The sequence below is a fragment of the Penicillium argentinense genome, assembly GCF_028826775.1.
Source record: "Penicillium argentinense strain IBT 30761 chromosome Unknown utg000011l_segment0_segment0, whole genome shotgun sequence".
Taxonomy (NCBI): Eukaryota; Fungi; Ascomycota; class Eurotiomycetes; order Eurotiales; family Aspergillaceae; genus Penicillium; species Penicillium argentinense.
In genome coordinates, this window is record NW_026622670.1 from 973,772 (window position 1) to 993,878 (window position 20,107).

At 49.4% G+C, this 20,107-nt stretch overlaps 8 protein-coding genes across 8 annotated transcripts; 5 read left to right on the forward strand and 3 right to left on the reverse strand.

Moving 5' to 3' along the window:
• Positions 1 to 881: 881 nt before the first annotated feature.
• N7532_011372 (Zn(II)2Cys6 transcription factor) lies at positions 882 to 3,163 on the forward strand (the record flags this gene model as incomplete). Its single annotated transcript, XM_056623863.1, has 3 exons — positions 882 to 1,188; positions 1,280 to 2,181; positions 2,243 to 3,163. Coding segments are annotated over 3 exons (2,130 nt in total), but the record flags the coding sequence as incomplete, so codon positions are not given.
• Positions 3,164 to 3,944: 781 nt separating this feature from the next.
• Positions 3,945 to 4,357, forward strand: N7532_011373 (uncharacterized protein; the record flags this gene model as incomplete). The annotated part of the gene is given in 3 exon segments (XM_056623864.1): positions 3,945 to 4,076; positions 4,090 to 4,233; positions 4,313 to 4,357. The coding sequence occupies 3 exon segments, from the start codon at positions 3,945 to 3,947 to the stop codon at positions 4,355 to 4,357; spliced, it is 321 nt and encodes a 106-aa protein (XP_056468852.1).
• A 197-nt stretch (positions 4,358 to 4,554) lies between these two features.
• Positions 4,555 to 5,988, reverse strand: N7532_011374 (histidinol-phosphate transaminase; the record flags this gene model as incomplete). Its single annotated transcript, XM_056623865.1, has 3 exons — positions 4,555 to 5,605; positions 5,681 to 5,851; positions 5,903 to 5,988. 3 exons carry the CDS (start codon positions 5,986 to 5,988, stop codon positions 4,555 to 4,557), a joined length of 1,308 nt encoding a protein of 435 aa, XP_056468853.1.
• Positions 5,989 to 7,602: 1,614 nt separating this feature from the next.
• N7532_011375 (uncharacterized protein) lies at positions 7,603 to 8,643 on the forward strand (the record flags this gene model as incomplete). Its single annotated transcript, XM_056623866.1, has 1 exon — positions 7,603 to 8,643. The coding sequence occupies one exon, from the start codon at positions 7,603 to 7,605 to the stop codon at positions 8,641 to 8,643; it is 1,041 nt and encodes a 346-aa protein (XP_056468854.1).
• Positions 8,644 to 9,831: 1,188 nt separating this feature from the next.
• On the forward strand, positions 9,832 to 10,794 carry N7532_011376 (uncharacterized protein; the record flags this gene model as incomplete). The annotated part of the gene is made up of 1 exon (XM_056623867.1): positions 9,832 to 10,794. The coding sequence occupies one exon, from the start codon at positions 9,832 to 9,834 to the stop codon at positions 10,792 to 10,794; it is 963 nt and encodes a 320-aa protein (XP_056468855.1).
• A 2,858-nt stretch (positions 10,795 to 13,652) lies between these two features.
• Positions 13,653 to 15,263, reverse strand: N7532_011377 (phosphatidate cytidylyltransferase; the record flags this gene model as incomplete). The annotated part of the gene is made up of 2 exons (XM_056623868.1): positions 13,653 to 15,182; positions 15,252 to 15,263. The coding sequence occupies 2 exons, from the start codon at positions 15,261 to 15,263 to the stop codon at positions 13,653 to 13,655; spliced, it is 1,542 nt and encodes a 513-aa protein (XP_056468856.1).
• Positions 15,264 to 15,623: 360 nt separating this feature from the next.
• On the forward strand, positions 15,624 to 18,591 carry N7532_011378 (baculoviral IAP repeat-containing protein; the record flags this gene model as incomplete). Its single annotated transcript, XM_056623869.1, has 4 exons — positions 15,624 to 15,761; positions 15,822 to 16,100; positions 16,171 to 16,280; positions 16,332 to 18,591. The coding sequence occupies 4 exons, from the start codon at positions 15,624 to 15,626 to the stop codon at positions 18,589 to 18,591; spliced, it is 2,787 nt and encodes a 928-aa protein (XP_056468857.1).
• A 260-nt stretch (positions 18,592 to 18,851) lies between these two features.
• On the reverse strand, positions 18,852 to 19,490 carry N7532_011379 (U4/U6-U5 snRNP complex subunit SNU23; the record flags this gene model as incomplete). The annotated part of the gene is made up of 1 exon (XM_056623870.1): positions 18,852 to 19,490. The coding sequence occupies one exon, from the start codon at positions 19,488 to 19,490 to the stop codon at positions 18,852 to 18,854; it is 639 nt and encodes a 212-aa protein (XP_056468858.1).
• Positions 19,491 to 20,107: the final 617 nt, after the last annotated feature.

Here is a 20,107-nt window from a genome sequence, read left to right on the forward strand (position 1 = left end):
GAATGGTTGCCGTCAACACGGGTGTCATGGCCGACGCACCCGCTCCGTAAATTGGATTTATTTGTTCATAGGTTGACATTTCAAATTGCTAACAATGCTTTAGTTTTGGTTGGTATCAAGCATTCTGGACTTGGTCGAGAGGGAAACAAGTACGGCATCAGGGTCTATCTCAACGTGAAAACGGTCATGAAGGGTAATCTCAACGTAGTTCACAGAGCATCACTCTAGTTTTGATAATTTGAATGAAATATCTGTTATACCCGTCGAGCATTACATTTCTACTATCTCTCTACGACTCGGATGCATTTATATACACGATGGGCGCATTTATCAACAGCATTAGTTTAGATTATTGAACCACGCAGGTGAGGAAGAGCTTCCAATTCAAAGGTAATGTAAGATCTTGCCTGTCATTGCCTTACGCCGCACTTGAATTGAACTCAACGCAATGGATAGACCTACGGCATCGACAAGACAGTATCGTAGAGAGTTCTGGCTCTAGAAAAGATTCGGAGAAAAGATTTGGAGCCACACTAGGGCATTGAGCTAGTCGGAATACAAGAATACAGAACCTGCTAGTTCAATGTCGTTCTTTCCAAGAAGGTTCCAGAAAATCTATTCATAGTAAGTGCCAGTACTTGAGGGCCGCTATGCTTTAACCTTAGATACCCCAAGATAGTGGAGATAAAACACCTCAAATCAGACCCTCGTCATTTGGCTTGGTCGATTGCGCCCCCGCTGAGCGACTCCACTTCCCCTCATTTCAGCCTGCGTTCTTCTCATACTTGGACACAAAGGTATTGGCTCTCGCTTTCTCTTTCCTTCTTCTTCTTCTTCTTCTTCTTAGAACCCTATCTGATCTTGCTAACCCATCGGCCGAGCTTGACCCGTCACTCCTTCACCGGCCGGTATCGATGCCTGTTCATTCCCTCCAATCAGCCACCCGGCCGCGCAAACACAACAAAACATTCACAGGATGTTGGACCTGTCGAGCACGCAAGGTGAAATGCGATGAGCGACACCCGGCTTGCAAGCAATGCATCCAGAAAGGCGTGTCCTGTGAGGGCTATGACGTCCGCCTTCACTGGATGGTCCCCGATACTGGCCTAGAGGGCCATCGCCAATCATTATCGAATGATCCTTCACTGTCACATCCGATCAGATCTTTCAGAAGCCGAATTATCTCTGGTGAGTGTCCCTTGTTCTCCTGGGTCTCAATGAAGAGAATTGTTTCCGGACCGCGCAGCTAATAATTAAGACCCACCTCTTTCCTGTCAAGTGGATGAGATCTTAGTCGCCATCGATGCGCTCAATCCGGGGCATCTCAGTGGGCAGGGCACCGAGAATACATCCTCAAGCTTCATTGGGGGTTTTGGCGTTTTTGACTCAACAAAAGCTGGATATCATGAATTGCACCATGAACAGCCAGCTGTCGCTCGAGCTCCTGCTCCTGTGCAAGGCGTCGTTCGCTCTCACACACCATCGCGCGATGCCCAAAATATCAGCTTCGGCGGAATATCCGAAGCTTGTCAGCCGGGTACTGAAACCCTAGCTCCGTCGACCGATCCTCCTTTCATGGAACAGCTATACGCAGTCGATCGTCCTTTCATTCACCCCTTTGAACAGACTCTCGACCTCACACCTGGCGACCAAAACTTGGACCTGGTACAATTGAGTCAGATTAGCAACTTCGCCTTTCAAAACAATGATGGAAATAAGAGCCCCCGGCACAGTTTTGGCAGCATGGATCTTAGTCCCGTCATTCCACGATCGCTTTCTCCGGTAATGCTCACCAGCAATGAGCGGTTGTTGATGCACTACTATACAACGAGGGTGGTCCACATATTTCCCGTTCTGTATAGCCCCAAGAGCCCTTGGAAGACTTTTCATCTGCCCCGAGTGCTTCAAAGTGCTGGCGAAATGGCAGTCCACGGCTCTACCTCACAAATAAGATCGGCCTTGAGGAACACATTGCTGTCTATCAGTGCTTTCTACTTATCAAAGCACATGAGGTCTCGTTCTCAGATAGAAGAAGCCACTAAATGGGAAAAGGAGGCTATGCATTATCATGGTACTGCCCTGAATCTGTTGAATGAGTCGGTTAACGCAAGGTTCGAATCCCAAGAACGGCCAAAGTACAAGGAGTTCTTGGCGACTATGCTATCCATGGTTTCCATAAATGTGAGTTTTTTTGTACCTCTCATGGCCTGAGACGGAAGATGCTAATCTGCATGTTTCGTAGATAATGTCGGGAGATACTTCATGCTGCGGTCTTCACCTAGAGGGTGCTTCTAGGCTAATTATGGAGACCGCGAAATGGAAATCTCATTACTCAAACAAAGCACATGCTCTACATCGGATTTACTTCTTCCTGAAGACTATCTACGACAGTACAGCAATCCACACTCCTTCGGCTTCGACATCCCCCCCACAGAGATGGCACGCGGTGTCCCCGTCGTCTCCATCCGATGCATCTGAGTTCATTAATACCACCGAAATTGCAACATCACCATTTACTAGCTCCTATGATCTTAAGCAGGCGGGCACCTATGAAAACATATATGCCATACCAAAAACTCTGCTGATCTTTTTGGCTCAGACGACCAAGCTCATCAATGAGGTTTTCGACGCCCGGGAAAAGTCTGGAGATACACAAATTCCCGCTCCGCTGGCAGATAGATGTGATGCTCTGGAAACGAGCATCATGGACTGGCATGCGGACCCCACACCCGTGGATGTCATCTCTGGCCCTGTGGCAAATCCTAATATCATTCATAACATGACCCAGGCTTTCCACAAAGCCATAATAATTTTCTTCGCGCAGAATATCAGATTACTAGGATGTCGCTATCTGAAGCCCTTTGTCTCGGAGGTGATGGACTGTATCGAAGCTGTCGAACGTATCAAGGCCGAGTGGCAGGTTTCAGCGTCTCCTCTATATTGGCCGGCCTTCATTGCAGCAAGTGAAGCCTTTGATCCTCTTCTTCAGAAACGATTCAAAATCTGGTATGCACAAGTCGAACCGAATGCAATTGGATCTATGAGTACTGGTATTCGCCTGCTTCAGGAGGTTTGGGCGGAGGGTCCTTCGACCGTTGTTCATAAAACAAGCTTGTGGCGACATCTTGCAAGAAAAACCGATACGAAGCTCATGTTGAACTAGATAAGAACCTCATATACTTATTATTAGAATATTTCGAATCGACAGGTTTGTCTTCCTTGTCAATTCTGCAAACAGATAGAAGGAGATATGAAGACAAACCTGTCTATTCAAAATAACTGGTAATAAGTAGGATGAACAAAAAAAGACAAACTACTGAAGGGTATAGTGGCCAGGGCTCACTGTCCAATTTTCAGTCAGGTTTGACACCTGGAGTATAGAGATCTGCACCTCAACCTGACCACCCTATTTAGCAGTCATCAAAGCAGTCGCCCAAGTAGTCTTTTGAACGATCAACTGAACAATCATCTGAAAAGCCTACTAACATGGGATTGTATGTCTCAGGTTTTTAAGCATTTAACAATCGCAACAGTAATTTTTCAAGCCGTTCTCTTGAATCTCGAAGATAACAGACTAACTGAACTATGTACACATTCATTACCAGATAGTATTCGCCTTTTCTTGTCTTCAGGCTGTCAATTGCCTTTCTTTAAAAGGAATCAATGCCGAACCAATCAAAGTCCCCTGCACCAGTGGCTTCACTACGTTTCTATGAGCAAACAACCATCCTCGACTTGATGGACGCCCCAATTAGATATTCGTATATAGCCAAACTGCACCTTTCTCTTCTAAAAATGCACATTGATCAGTGACTCAACTTATCCAAATTCTCTACAAGTAATTTATAAACTTATTCCAACATGTCCCCGCGAAAGTCGCCGTTCTCAACAAAGACGCCCCTGCTCCGAGCCCTTTAATATCCCAAGGAATCATCTGTAATTGAATGGTTTACTGCTCCGGTAGCCTTGGTATTGATCCGAAGACTGGTAGCTTTGTTCCTGGTGATGCGTTAGACAGAACTGTCAGAGAAGTCAAAATTTCCATTCTAATCCGGAACGTCCAACTGATATTTACTGTTTGCTTCAAAGGTGCAAGCACTTCGAAATCTTGATCAGGTTCTCGAAGTAGCCAAGAGTGATCTAACCAAGGCTGTCAAAGTTACCATTTTCATTTCCAACATAGATCACTATGCGAAGGTTAATAAGGAACATACGAAAGACCAAGCCAAGCCGGTAAGAATACCAACCTTCGACTTCAAATGAAAAACGGGATATTCTCAATCACTGCATCATGTCCTAACAATTTGAATAGTGCCGCACATGTGTTGCCGTTGCAAAGCTTCCCTTGGAAAAATAACGTATTTCAAGATTTAGAAGAATGCCCCGGATAGTTCACCGTATCTAAGAAAAATGGTTCGTTCTCATAAAATATCTATCTTTTTTTATCGTCGATGAAACTATGTGGTAGCGACCTAGGAACGTATCGTGCCATCATATAAACACATAAAACTGCAGTGACTATCAGGTGGCGTTCAATCATGTCCAATCCGGTATCTATGCCACCACCTCCGCCGCCGCCTCCTCCCGCTCGTCTTCGTCCCGAAGCGATTGGATGCCAGAACCCGCACGCAGTCCGGACAGGACTACACGCAGCTCTTGCAGGAACTTGGTCACCTCGGCCTCCGTACCGACGGTGATACGGAGACAGCCTTCACAGCCGTGCTCCTTACCACGGAACCGCACCACCACACCACGCTTCTCCGCCATCGCCTCATAGGTCGCCAGTGCGGTAACGTTACTCGGGCGGCCCTCAACATCCAGCATCTCGACCAGTAAGAAGTTCGCGTCCGAGCCACCTAGGAACCGGCCTACACCAGGGATCTGTGGTAGCTCCCGTAGCAGCCGATTGCGCTGCGCGATGATCTGGTCGCGATAAGTGCGCATCACGGCCATATTGGGTGCAGTGAGTGCGGCCGAAGCCAAAGCACTGGTAGGGCTGGAGATATTGTAGGGTGCCTTCAGGCTATTCAACAACCGCGCGATCTCGTAGCTGGTATATGCGACACCGAGGCGAATACCCGCCAGGCCGAAAGCCTTGCTCAGTGTCTGCATGACGACCAAGTTGGGCCACTCGTTGACCCACTCGGCCAGACTGGATCCTTCCTCGGCGAAATCAATATAGGCCTCGTCGACTACCACGACACCGTTCCAGGTCGGGTGTTCCAGCACCTTGCGGATGTCGTCTTTGCGGATCAGGTTGGCGGTGGGGTTGCCCGGCGAGCAGATATAGGCCAGCTTAATAGAAGGATCGGCCGAGAGGGCCTCATTGACCTTCTCGGGCTGCAGGTGGAAGCCATTGGAAACGTCCAAAGGCACCTTAACGATCGCGACGTCATTGACCTGTGCGCTCACGCTGTACATTCCGTAGGTAGGCGGGCAGGTGAGTATCTTGTCCTTGCCGGGCACGCAGAAGCATCGAAGCAGCGCGTCGATCGCCTCGTCTGATCCAACGCCGACAAAAAGGTTCTCGGGCTTGAGGGTCTTGGGTGTGTGGTGATGGGTATTGCGGAGATTGCAGAACAGCTGCTTAAGTTCGATCTGGTGACTTCATAAGCCATTGGTGGTCAGCATGTCCTCATTCCTGGCTGCCCCTTTGCTGTCGTCCACGCTGGTCACTCACGGATCGGGGTATCGGTTCAGGCCAAGGAAGTCGATCTCAGGCTTCGAGGCGCCTGTCGCATTGCCCGTCTCGGAAGCTTGCAATGCTCCTTCGCTGTTCAGGGCCAGTCCTGGACCGTAGGCATTCTCATTGGCGTCGAGAAGCACGTTTGTTCCGTCATCTTTGTAGTCACTGATTCATGAGCGGGGATCCCGAACGCAGTGCGGGGAATGGACGACATACTCTCTGGCGCACCGGTACGGCTGCAATTGCAGAATATTCGGTCGCGCACATTTCGACAGGTCGAATGGTGATGTTCGCGAAGCCATGGCGATGTGCTGGGGAGTTGAGGAATGTTACGACGCAAAAGTTGGTGGGGTTCGGCGGGGAATCGGAGGTGAAAGGCGGATGACTCAGAGTCAATCGGAGCAATTCCACTCTATACTAGAAGTATATTGGAGTACTGACAGTTGAGACGGATCGATGCAGAAAATTGCAATCAAATATTAAAATTGATAATAATGAACAAGTCTTTAAACACTCCTCAGTTCTCCTGTATATGACTCAACGAAGGGCGCAGACTAGCGGCCGATATATCGGACCCGCGCAGGCCATTCCTGACCCCTTGATCGATCTAGATCTCAAATTTGAACAAACTGACTCGCGACATAAACTTCCAGAGAATAAGCAACATATAGCAGCCAACTAACTGCATCTCCGCTGATAATCGATAATAGCAACTAATGCAGAGAAGAGAGCTCACTTGGAACTTATATGGTGGTAGTAGAGGCGAACTTTTCACGATCGCTGGTGCAACAAAGGAAAAGATTGATTCAAATTCGATGCCGTGCTGTGTAGAGGACTCTCCAAACGAACAATTTATATTTGCCTGGCCAAACGTGGCCGCGGCTCCTGTTGACTCAGGAAGCGCTTGAGAGTGTTGAGGCTGGCTGCTCCCCTAGGCTGAGATGAGGATGAAAAATTAATACCGGCGATACGCCCGACGAGGGCCTGATCTTGACCGTCATTGATTGCCAATTCAACCCCGTCTCTTCCAGAATTAGAAAGAAAAGACGCCCGAACTAATTAAAGATCCACCGAAGACGCGTAGTTTCTGTGTTTCAAGTAATCGCTTAACAATGCTGACCACCTGCCGAGTTCTCCAATCGTAAGGTACAAAGTACATGCTTAGGTCACTCTAACCGCTGAGATATATACGTGGCTGAAATGATTGGACAAATTGCGGCGAATCTTTGACGCTGGGACTGAGGCCGGGTCTAGAAGATTTTATTGACCTGCCCAGCCGCTGCACTAAGCTAACTGGTTGCGAAGAATCCCCCGATCGGTATTCCCAATAATAATGTGAAACCGAAGAATGTTGATCTCTGAGACAACAGAGTATCCTACTAGCAGTTCTCCTCTGAAAATAGAAAACGAGGAGGCACCGCGGCGGTGAAAGAAAGTCCAAAGCATATATTATAAGCCCAATTCTCAACCATAGAAAGGGATCCATCAGCGAATATGTCTCCAGAGACCTGCCAATGCATCCGGTCGTCCTGTCCATGGAAGTGGATGATGACGATTCTTTTGAAAGTGAATATCGACTTCGAATCGGAAATTCAGTCAAATATCTCATCATATCTCCTAAAACCTTTCGACAGAGATACACTTTCATTCCCTGTTCAGTCCCTGCCGAGTCTTCCTTGGTACGATGAATGGACACTAGTTCACATTTCGCGAGACGAAACTAGTGGCGACTTGAAAACTTCTATCTCGAACCGAAGACTAGCCGGTGCGAAGTGCCAATGGCATCACACTGGTTGATTGCTTGGAGTTAGAGAAAACTAAACTGCTCACGGCAATACCTTCGAAGCTGTCTCGCATTCGATTCTTTCAACTATCTTCCAATCGTCAGTGAGCACAGTTATCGCTAAAATAGCCCCATGGATCTGCTCCATCGTAAAAAGGAGGTAATTCTCACAGCACCGACTGGCGCTGCAGCAGACAATATTGGCGGAAATACCTACCACACGTCTTTAGGCATATCGATCGATCGCTCCCGAGCTACTTCAACCACAAGATCTCGAATAAAGAGACTGTGGGAGCGTAAAACGATAATGATCGTCGACGAAGTAAGCATGATGGATCTGACCATGCTCAGCATGATTAACAATCACTGTAAAATGGCTAAGTCCCTGGACCGGAACTCCCCGGAATTTTTTGGCGGTCTCCCCATTGTCATCTTCGTAGGTGACTTTTTCCAGTTTTCACCAGTTCGCGGGCCTGCACTTTGGAGGGTCCCTCGATTGAACAAAGATGAAGACAAAATCGGCCAACTTCTCTGGCATCAGTTCACGCAGGTAATCATCTTGGACGAGCAGATGAGACAAACCGAAGACCTGTCTTTCCGAGACTTCTTGTTGCGTGCTCGCTCTAGCTCATTGACGAGTAATGACCTGTCCTTCTTGAACAGCAAAGCTATCACTTCCTTAGCTGATCCGCAACTGGAAGGTGCCATGACCGTTGTCAAACGGAACTCCATTCGACATATGGTGAATCGAATTCAAATGGAAAAATTTGCACGCTTGAGGAATCAGAGAATCTATATATATCCCGCGATCCACACCCGCACGAAGTCCACAGGCCCAGGAAATATACGACTTCGCGCAGATGACTACAAAGTCCAAGGATCAACTCTCGCGTCTGCCATTCTCGATCTCAAAGACGATCCGACCATCCGGGGCCTCGATCGTCACAGAAAGTTCTGCTCAACATACGTCCAGCTATCCAGGCTTCGGTCTTCCGAAGGCCTTCATCTTCTGCAGAGGCTTGACATGAAGGACCTACAATTCGGACCCGATCCGCGATTGCTTAGTGAAATCCAAAGGCTGCAGGAACTGGAGAAACAAACAATGGCCGCCTGGGAGGGGGATAAACGAAGGGAGGTTCATAATAAATCCCAAGCAGATGAGAGACCAGAATGAATTCCTTCAAACCCGTGTAAGAAACGGTCGCACCGACATATAGCAAACCCGACCAATAAATCGCACACCATTCCTAGTCACCTTCCCGATCCACTGATACGCAGAACTTCTTGTGTATCTTCCAATCCACCCTCTGATGCTCGGTTCCGCAATAAGCTACCGCCTTGCATCGGGCACATCTTTTCAGGCCCACTGCCTTCCCACACATTTTACAAGTCTTCGCTTCCGAACGCATTTCATCTGAAAGTTGCCGTCTCAGCTTGCCCATGATACTGTCCATATCCTCCTTCGTCTGTCCTTCGCATTCTGCTTTATCACAGAGAGAATGGACCCACACCGAAAGAAACGGATGATCTGCATCTTGAATAATGGATATAGGCGTTTGTAGTATTTGCGTCGTGACGGAACCGCAAACCCCACACAGAGGACTTGATGCTGCTCGACACACAACCTCATGCTCGTTGAGGATCGGTAATACTGCACGCTCAAGCAGAACTGTGTACTCGCAGTCCTTCATAATGACCCTGGAGTCGACTGGGATAAGGCTTCGAGGAAGATCATGAGTGAAAGAGAGTGTGTGGAGAGTATATTCACAATTGAATTCAACACGAACTGGACAAAGCGACATGGTTAGATGACGAGGCTCAAGAATAACCGTTTGGTTCTTGCCGTGATGAGATAGACTACTAGGATGGTACAAGGGATTCCCCACCTGATCACAGACGTCACACATGCTACATATATAAACTTTCTGGGATGCATTTCCTGAAACTCTACAGCCAATCACAATGTGACTCTACAAACTTTTATATATCTCCTTACCATCTCGTCTTCTTATCCATATTTTACCGCTATTTTCACTCCCTTCATCACTTCGTTTCAGGGCATCAGCGTGCGAAGCTTGCGAAGCGCGCGTTACCAGTTGTGTAATATCGGGACCTGTGAATTACTATATACGGTTAGTTTTGCCGATTATGGGTTAGCGCCCCAATACGCCGTCACGTCACGAGCAAAACAACCATGGGCAAAAATGGGATTTTACCGCCTTCCTCTTTTTATCAGTCGCGAGTGCCTATTTTAGCAGTGCCTAGTAGCGGCCCCCACCTCTGGCGGTAGGCGTTACTAGGCACAGCTACCTACCTGCCTTCTTACTTCCTTCTCATTTCCCACCCTACCTTCTCACCAACCATGGACTTCCTTCGATCCACCTCAAACGCGTCTCAGTCTTCATCTTCTGAGCCCTCACCTTCTGAGTTTTCGTCAGTTGAACCCGAGCCTGAGGACCCTCTTGCGCAACTGGCGAAGGAAGTGAAGCAGCAGCCATTCACCACCAAAGAGAGCTTAACAAAGTCCTTAGAACGCCGTCAACGAGCGCTTCAGCAAGACCAAACTCGGGATCAGTACCTCATCTTCACGTCTGTCCCCCCGGCGCAATCATCCAGACTGAGTGATGATCGGTCGCGAACAAGCAAGTACAGCCGATTCTTTTTCAATGCAGAAACGGGGATCTTGATCGCGAAAGTCATGCCGAATGCTGCACACGAACTTGCAATAAGATCATTTGATTCACTGATTTCTCTCGAGCTGCGTGCGATGAACGTCCATCGTGACGTGAGGCCTTTCGGTTCAACAACAGTTACGGTTGGAAATTGGAAAAAGGAGGCTGACTGCTGCTGGGCTCCGGCTTCAACAAATGCAAGGCTGAGTTTTGTGGTGGAAGTAGGATTGTCAGAGTCTGCGCGACAACTTGCTCTTGATGCGCGCGGTTGGCTTGAGACTTACTCCTCATCTGTGAAACTCGTGGTTACGATTAGCATTAATAGCGAGCATCCTGAAATCATCTTGCACCGATGGGAACTTGTTCCCCGAGAATATGGCGTCCTTACAAGACTTACAAGATCATCCCCTCCTTTAGCCCGGCGTACTGCATTTATCAATTTATCACGAATGAACAACACGACATCTGTTACCGGGGAGTCCTGCACGATGGGCACAACTAGCACGACTACGACTATTACACAGCTGGATCTGCCCTTTGGCAAGGTTGTTGGCCGTCCTCCCCACCAGCCCCTGGAGAGAGACTTGGTGATACCTGCGCAAGAGCTGAGAACTTTTGCTGAGGATATCTGGAGTGAGCAGGGTCTCCTATAAGTCATCTCGATTCTGATATTGTCATTGGCCACTAAGTGGCTGACCTCATGGAAGATGATGTTATACTCATGATGGACGTGTTGATTCGAAAAGGTTCTGGGAAGGTGAGTGGCTGCTCGAGACTCGAGCCAGGGTCTCATATTATATTCGGCCTGGATTGCTGATATCTCACGTGTTTATGCTGATGCATGTTCAATTTATAACATTACTTGACTATCACGGGCCTCTGTATGATAATATTGTTGCTTCGCCTGGGTCACCTTTCTCCCTTCCTTTATTTTTCTCTCCAGCCTTGTTGTCTCGGTTAAGAATGTATTTCTTTCAAGTTGCGAATAGCCTCTAGAAAATAACTTAGCATCTGTGACACAAGCCTAGTCTTCGAGAAAAGAGTGCATTCGCAGCGAATATCGAGGTTGGAGAGAGAAGAGTGGTGGGAGAAAACCCCGAGGTTTTCTCGTCATGCTGTGGCCTCAGGCCTCCTCACTCTTCCAACCTGACCAACCAGAGTGCTCACTATCTATCAACTCCTACGTACATGAGAGAAGTGTGGAAGCTCCTTCTACTGTGTAACAGCATCTACTGTAGGTCGAGCGGAATTAGAGAGGGACTGTGATGACTAAGGCCTTCATAAAAAGGAAGCTGGAAATAATGGCGATGAAGGTAGCCATTTCTCGGCTCCCGATTTACCGTCACTTAGCTTTGGGGTATAATATACTCCATACAGTGGTATTCCATAGGTGTAGTACTGTAGTTCGGCCCGTGGCAGGGCCTTCACGTGACTATTTTTCTCGCCGACGGGTGGGCAACTAAGTTCCGCTCCGTTCAGCGCAGGTGGTTGGGATCTGATTCGCTCCGGGGTGCCCCGCTGCAGCAGATATTCCCATACCCATATTGTTGGGTGCAGAATAGGGGGCGGTACAGCGCAGCGGGCGGGTCAAGCGGCAGCTTCGCCGTCCGAAGATACGGGTGGAAAGGCGGCTGTTTCTGGCGCCAGAGGCTGTCATTTTCGGCGTCGATTACACTGGTCCCCATGTTCTATGTGTAATCAAGGGAACAGTGAAGACTGACGAAAGCCCGAGGGACCAGATCTCATGTCTCACTCTTTGTCTACCGAGTCTTTCCGTCCTTACTCTTTCGGAGGCGCCGACTGTCAATCCATATTATCGAATATTGAAAGGCAAATCGGGAAAATGGATATGAAAATAGGATTGCCTCACCCATTCTGTGACAAGATTCTGACAGCCTAGGACATGTGCTTTCGACAAGCGAATGAAGCGAATCACCACCAAGACGGACTTTGCATATTTCATTTCCATCTCCGTACCAGAATCTGAGCCAGAAGAGCTCCGAGCATGCTTTGACTGGGGAAACTGGGTAAGTGGTGCTCTGGGGTCTCAGGATTGATCCAGTTGGGAAATTTCAAGCTGATAATGTGCAAAATAGGTGTTTTCTTTCGACGACAATCAGTTCAACGGCCATAATACTTCGACTTCTCAGCTCTAATCGCTTCTCCAGTGTTCGACAACGGCATATTCCGGGATGATCAAAAGGGAGGTCATAATATGATTGACCGTCTCCTATTCTGCTTCAAGGAGGGAAATTAGCTGGAGATGAAAACCCCCTTATCGAGGTGGTTCATTCAGTGTGGATGTGTTTTCAAGGTATGAACACAAAATCCACCATCCATTCTGTAAATAAACGCCCCTTACGACGATACTGACTGCTTAACAGAAATCTCCAAAGGCAAGTTAGCACCGAATCGAGGAAAGAAAGTTCCTAGTAACACACTTGAATAGGTGTCCTCCGCCGGTTTTCTGAAGCGATGGTTTATTATGCACATGGCGCAATCAGCCAGGTCGAGATCTCATCTCTAGGTCAACATCCATCGTTAGAAGAAGTCTGGGGTTTGCGTCGAGGGTCTGCGGGTGTATCTCCGATCTTTCCTCTTGTGGAGTGAGTGACAAGGCACCTTACCATAGTCTTCTATTTCGTTTCAATTTTGTTGCTGATACGGTCCTGCTTCCAGATATGCTCACCGGCTAAACCTTCCCGATGAAGACTTTGAGTGTCGAAGTATTCAGGAAATTATTCGGATTGGTATTGGCTTTGTTGTGATGTGAGCTGTAAACTATCACAGTGCTTGTTGGGTTTCCGCTAATCGATTCACACGGACAAAATGTCATTCTCTCTTACTGCAAAGAAGTGGTACCGTGTTCCCAAATTCCCATCTCTTCGATCCCGTGTTAATGTCTGACCACTATCAGCGAGAGGGCGTGCCGCACAATCAGGTAGCAGTTTGCAGGGACTCGAGCATGGCGGCCCAAGAAGCATTCGACCATATCGTTCAAATGCTCGATGCCCGCTATCGCGATTGGTATCTGGGACTGGCATAACTACCGAGCTGGGGTCCGGAAATAGATTCTCAGGTCCAAAACTATATCCGTGGAGTGCAGCATGTCGTGAAAGCAAATTTGCATTGGAGGTATGCTTAACATCCCAAGATACATGAGCACGAAATCGTGAACTCATCGTTTCAACTTCCGGTCTGGTCGGTACTTTGGCGATGCGGTCGACGAAGTTGGGATAACTATGATAATCAGAGTCCAACGGTGAGATGCCGATAAAGGATTCTAGGATCAAGTTGAACAATTCCCTGGGTTGGTACACGATTAAAACCTCAAGTTTCAATACGAATGGGCACTTGATTCGTTGAATATGTGAATTTGGTATTTTGTTTTGCAGATGCAAAGTCGCCAGATACACTGGTAGAATACATAACAATGCCAGCAACGCCTCCAGATGCCTGCATACCCACGTGGGGCTCATAGTCCTATGCTGAAGTGTGTACATGTTGAAACTTAGTCTTTCTTTGTGTCTCCCTTTTCAGCCGGAGGTGGGGGAGTCGCTTGCGCGAGATGCTTCAATTGGGCTTGAGACTTCTTGTGTTTCTCGCGCTTCTCCATGAGATAGTTCCAGCTCTTGCGTACGCCAGCGGTGAGAGGTCCCTTGATGGTCTGGACAGTACTTGGCCAGCGAATTGTCTTCATGATCGAAGTTGACACCTCCTCTTGAAGATTTGTATCGCTAGCAATCCGTCGTTCGAATGGACCACCCTGGGGTCGTCGGACGATCTCCTGGTTATCATTGTTTTCCGCCATCATCTTGTTGAATTCAGCCCGAGGAATCCCATAGCGCGACTGGTACTGGAAATAAACCTTCTCACGGAACGAGTCTGGCAGCCGACGGACCATGTTTCCGCGCTTGACGGGGTCCATATCCTGCGCCATGGCCAATATAGCATCCGGGTCATCGATCCAGTCACTCTGGCTGCAGCGAGGATCCTTGAAGGTCACATTGGGAAGGTTTTCGATGAGCGGTGCATATAGTCTGCGGAAGTGTGCCATCTGCCCAGAGACAATGTTGCGCACTTTACCAGGATCTTCCGCTGGGAGAACCATGCGCAAGTCGCCCATGTAACTGATACCGGCGATAGTGCTGTAAAGCTCGAATTCGCTGAATCGCTCGGGGAGAAGCAGCAAAGCCACACGAAGAGCAGAAAGCAGATTCATCTGATTGGCCAGGCGCACCTTGGGGTGATCGCGAAGAATCTTGACCGGCTTATGCAATCGACCTGCGAGGTAAAGTGTGTTCCATTGTGTGAGATCCGTGCATAATGTGTCCAGGTTTACCACGCCGTACTTGATCAAGGTTCCGTTTACCGTGATATGGGTGTTGAAGTAAACCCCAGCGCCGAACCGGTCTTGGACTTGAGACACCATGTATGATCCAAGTGAGCCTAATCCGGAGTAATGGTCGCGATGTTGACCGAGGTTCAAAGAGTGCCAATGTTGGGAGTATGAAACGCCAAAAATGAAATCAATCATCTTGCCAGAGCCCTGCTGCATATTCTTGATCGCTGCCGGTGCCGATGGGTGCGTAGAGATAGGGGAGGCTGCTCCAGTCTGAGTGAAGACACCTGAGCCATAGGCGAATGCATATCGGATGGGTGCCCTGAATTGCCAAAGAATCTGGCGCAGAGCTTCCTTGAACTCCTGGTTTATGATCATGTGTTGATTGACGCCGAAATCCTTCGATGGCAGTTCGGAAAAGTTTGAAATAGAGAGATTGGGGTTGTGGTCCCAATCGGCATCGGATAATGACGACGATGTTGAGAATGGCTTGGCAGAAGTAGATAGCCCGGATGGCACATTGTACAGTAGGTTGGAGGAGGAAGGAAAGGATAGTGACGATCGGTTGGAGTAAGAGTCGGAGGTTGAGCGATTATCGATAGAAACATAGCGGACCGACGCGGGCATCCATGGAAGACGGGATGCGTGAGCTTGAGACGGCCAGAGGGGCCGCAAGGCCGCGCTCCGAGGGACGACCGTCTTGAACGAGAGGCCATCGTCAGCATGAAACTCGCCTCGGGCTCATCGTTCCGAAACTCGGGAACTTACAGTCGGGCGCATGGTTGCAGGTCGGCGACTCGGAGGTCGTAAAAGAACGGAGCGCGCGGCTCAAATGGAGAGATTCAGTCGCACTAATTTCTGCAGCATGGAGAGAGCTCTGCAGGAATCAATGGCGAGGAGGAGGAGGGATTGCGAAGCGTCCCACGCTGGCGTCGGTCCGACACCATTCGGGACTGACGTCGCCTCGGCTTAGTCATACTGATCACGTGCACACGCGTGCCGCATAACAACGGGGAGCCGTTGGGAGTAAACACACCAAACGGACCGCATCAACAACCACAACCTCGCCCACCACGACGCCCACGGCCGGTTTTTGACCTTTTTTCTGGGACTACCTGTCCCTCAGGGCACTCTGAAATTATGGGCACTGAAATGGACACCTTTTCAGCCCGCCTGGCTAGCTTCGACATCGTGCTTCGGCCGGAAAAGCGGAGATCTTCGAACACCAAAGGCCCCAATGCGATCGCATGGCCTCACGATAGTCCATCGCCGGCTGAGGTACTACCGCTTCATTGCCCACAATCGGAGAGACATGTTTCTAACGCGATATCACTCTAGTTGGCGCATGCGGGCTTCTACTACAAACCCTACGAGAGCAACCCCGATAACACAACATGCTTTCACTGCAACCGCGCATTGGACGGATGGGAAGAAGACGATAACCCCATCACGGAGCATCTCAAACACTCGCCGAATTGTGGATGGGCCATAATGATGGACATTCAACAAAGTAGTTCCAACCCTGCGAAAATCGAGGATCCAACCAGCGAACGTATCACCCAGGCGCGCATCTCGACATTCGGGACCTCGTGGCCCCATGATGGCAAGAAAGGATGGGTCTGTCAGTCAGAGAAGGCAAGTACCCCATCCTGCGTATTATAGATGCAATTCTGACATTTCGTGCTAGATGGTTGAGAGTGGGTGGTATTTCTGCCCGAATGACGAGAGCGACGACTTGGCCAGCTGTGCCTATTGTAAACTGTCTCTAGACGGCTGGGAGCCCAAAGATGACCCTTAGTGAGTTTCCCTTCGCTTTTTCTTGTACGAACATTCACCTAACAATCCCAGTGATGAACATTACCGCCGCTCCTCCGACTGTTCTTTCTTTGTATTCGCGAACCCTCCCGGCAAGAAGGGAAAGGGAACTCGAGGCAAGAAATCCCGCACTTCCAAAACCTCTTCTCGTCTTTCGACCCAGTCCGTTACCACCACTGCATCTGAAGCCCCCGAAATTGACGCCGATATGGATATCGATATGGATGAGATGGATCAAAGCATGATGTCACAGTCGACTTCCAAGCCGAAAAGTACGAAGAAGGGAACTAAGAGCAAGGGAAAGAGCGCAAAGAGCAAGAAGGAAGATATGGAGTCTGAAAGCCAGATGGATGTTGACAGTATGGACATCGCGCAGCCTAAACCTGAGGCTGAACCCGAACCACCGAAACCCAAACGTGGAGGACGAGGGAAGAAACGCGTTAGCGAGGAAATCAGCCGTGAGGAACCAGAGCCAGTTGTTATTCAAGGGCGAGAACATTCTCCAGCTGCAGAGCCGCCCTCAAAACGTCGCAATACTAGGGCACGAAGCAGCAGCGTTTCACGGAATTACGACTACGAGCAACAAGTCTATGACATGCATGATACAGAAGCCGCGGAAGAGCCCCGAGGGAAGGAGACCAAGAAGAGTCGCAAGGGCTCTAAAAAGACAACCTCGAAAACTCGCATTGCCTCGGACGCGTCCGCTTCATCCAAAACGACATCCAAGGAACGTCTGCCTCGTGACTCGGAGTTAGATGCAGCCATCGAGGCTGGTCTTGAAGCTGAAGCTCACGAGCCTGCGGAGCAGCTCCCTGAGAATATGCCTGAACCGGAAGCCAAACTGGGACCGGAGCAAGAGCCAGAGCCTGAACCTGAACCTGAGCCCGCACCTCGCGCTTTGAAAAGGTTCAAGACAAGCAAAAAGTCCAAGGCTACTGCTAAATCATCTGAACCTCCTCAGGAGGCTGCTCCTCAAGAAGTCGAGACTCAAGTAGAAAAACCTCAGCATCAAGTTGAACCTTCCGTGGACATCGACGCCCCCGAGGAGGACGGGACTGAGGAGCCAACCACAAAGACCAAGTCTGGCAAGTCCTCTAAAAAGAAAGAAAAGAGCACCAAGAAAAGCAAGAAGCAAGAAGCCAAGGCCGAGAAGCACGTTTCGCGAGAGTCCACAGAACCCAAGTCAGTTGCAGATGACAAGTCGGAGCATGAGCATCACGACTCATTTGTCTCCGTCGAAATCGTCAACCAGAAGGCCGAGTCTCATTCAAAGCCCGAGGAAGAATCTGAGGAGAAACCTGCGACTAAGAAGTCTTCTAGGAAGAAGGATGAGAAACTAAAGAAGTCTAGGAAGGCCATGAAGGAACCTTCTCCCGTTCATGAGCCAGAAATTGAACCCGAATTTGAGCCGGAGCCTGAGGTTCAAGACGAGCCCAAACCAGAGCCAGAGTTAGAAGCCGAACCTGAAGCTGAGCCTGAATCTGAGCTTGAGCTTGAGCGCGAGCCCACCCCCAAGCTTGAGGCAGTGTCAGTTGATGATCAGCATGACATCCGCTCTCCGTCCGCAGATATGGACGAAGAGTTTGCAACCCCAGGGGATATTGACGATGATCAGGTTGAGATGATTCAACCTCCTCACCCCTCCTCGCCAGCGTCACGACACGAAAAGACGCCTGTTCCTCCGAAGACAGCCAAGCGCTACAGTGATATTCCTCAAGAGGAGCACCTCGCCGAGTCCTTCAACGAGTCACAAAACTCCCGGGCCAAGGAAGAACGAACCAGTAAGGCTCAGCGGGCATCAAATTCCTCCAACAGAGCAGTGTCGCCTCTGCCTCCTCAGCAGAGCACTCCGTCCATGTCTCCCCAATCATCCGATGCTGAGAACCGCCCCCCTTCATCACGACCATCAGCATCTCGTCCACCTCTATCATCCACCCCTAAGCAGCCCAAGGCTCGAACCGCACTTCCAGCTGCCACTCCATCTCCTTCCAAGCGCAATCCTAACGCCGGCTTCCCTGCCTCAGGACACCCGTGGACTCCAGTGGATATCGATGAGCTTCTATATGGAGATGCTAGCGACAAAGAAAATGGTGACCTCTCCGGACTCTTCAACGGCCTCAAGAATGGCCTGACCAGTCCTGAAAAGAAGATGAGTGTTGAACAATGGATTATGTGGAATGCGAAGAATGGTGAGGAACGCTTGAAGCGGGAGTGCGAGCGTCTCGTCAGCCAGTTCGAGCAGGAGGGCAGTCGAGCTATGCGACGACTGGAGGCCATCGAGTGTATGGATTGATTGAATGACCATCATGTGGTGTTTTATGGTTCTTTTTACATGTTTGACAACATATTTTCTTGCGTGGAGTCTGGTGTTCGGGGAGGAAGATTCATGATCTGAATATTTCACATGTTTTCGGTTGCCAATGCCAATACCAATGCTGTTTCATGACACATCGTACAGTGTGGAAAGATAAAATAAGGTAACAATTCCCAAAACGCCATGGGTATCATAAGAAGACTGCGGGACAAAATGCACACGAGAACATAAATGCCCCCTTAGGCAATAATGCCCAATCGCCCTTCCCAGCTATCTTCTTGCTTAACACCACCCTTTCTCCGCTTCTCATTTCTCCTGCGTCTCTTCTCTTCTCGCTCCTTCGCATCCTGTTCCTCCCGCTCTTTAAGTCTCGCCCCAAGATCCAACTGCCACGCCCTGCGCTCCTCCTCATCCCTAACTCTCTTCCGATGCGACAGCATCCGCAACCGATCCCGCACCTCAGTAACACCAGCGCGAACAACATCACCGCTCTGGCCCGTCGCAATCAAATGCTGCTTGCTATTCAGATGCTCCACAAACTGAATATTATCCTTGAAGGTGAGGTCACAGTCCGTGCAGTAGAATCCAGCGCCTTTTCCCTTCTTCCCCATCGACGCGCCCGCAGGCACAATCGTCGTCTTGCCGACCATCGACGACACATTTAGTCGCTCTTTGCGGGCGGTTGTCGCCTCTAGCGAATCGTAGTCGACGGGCGCATGATATTTCTTGCCGAGCAGTTTGGCTTCGTAGCGGGCTTTGCCTTCGGCTTTGCGCTTGGCTTCATCGTCGGCGGCCTTTTTGGCGTATTCTTCTCGGTCCCAGCTTTTGGCTTGCACAACATCAGAGGATCTGCCATCTGGAGGATTGGACTGAGACATGGTGGAGGTTGTGTGGTGGTATTTGGAGTGGTGAAAAGTGCAGGTTCTTGGTCTCGAGGTTCGGAGCTTCAAGTGGCGGACTTAGTAAGCACGGTTGCGGAGCCGCAACAAGCTCCCAGCTCTACCAGAGGTACACCTGTCTAGCTCTGCTGATGGAGGCTGAGGTTAGACATTTTGAACTCTATAGCCTAGCTGTTATGGGACATTTTGACCTCTATAGCCTGGCTGTTATGACTACAAAAATTAGGACCAGAGCGTCTTGCTGAAGGGTCACAAGAGGCGTGACTGAGGCTGCATGTTTCAGATCACAGCCCCTCCGTCAGCATCGATCTACACGGCCAGGCAGCTACTCTCATATCGAAGCAGCCACTGAAAGAACGACACGTTTCGCAACATGGTATCCTACTTCATGCTTCCTTGGGGCTCCCAAGATAGACAAAGTATAATAAACCAGTTCAGGCAGCCATTTTCGTCGCTGAATACAAGTACGAATGCAAAGACCACAGCTAGGAACGACAAGGAAGCTCTCAAATCGGAATTCCAACCACGTCAGCTTCAAGATGGAGCAGTGCAGTACGAATAATCTTAATACTGTGCCTCGCCTCTCCTTGATGGAT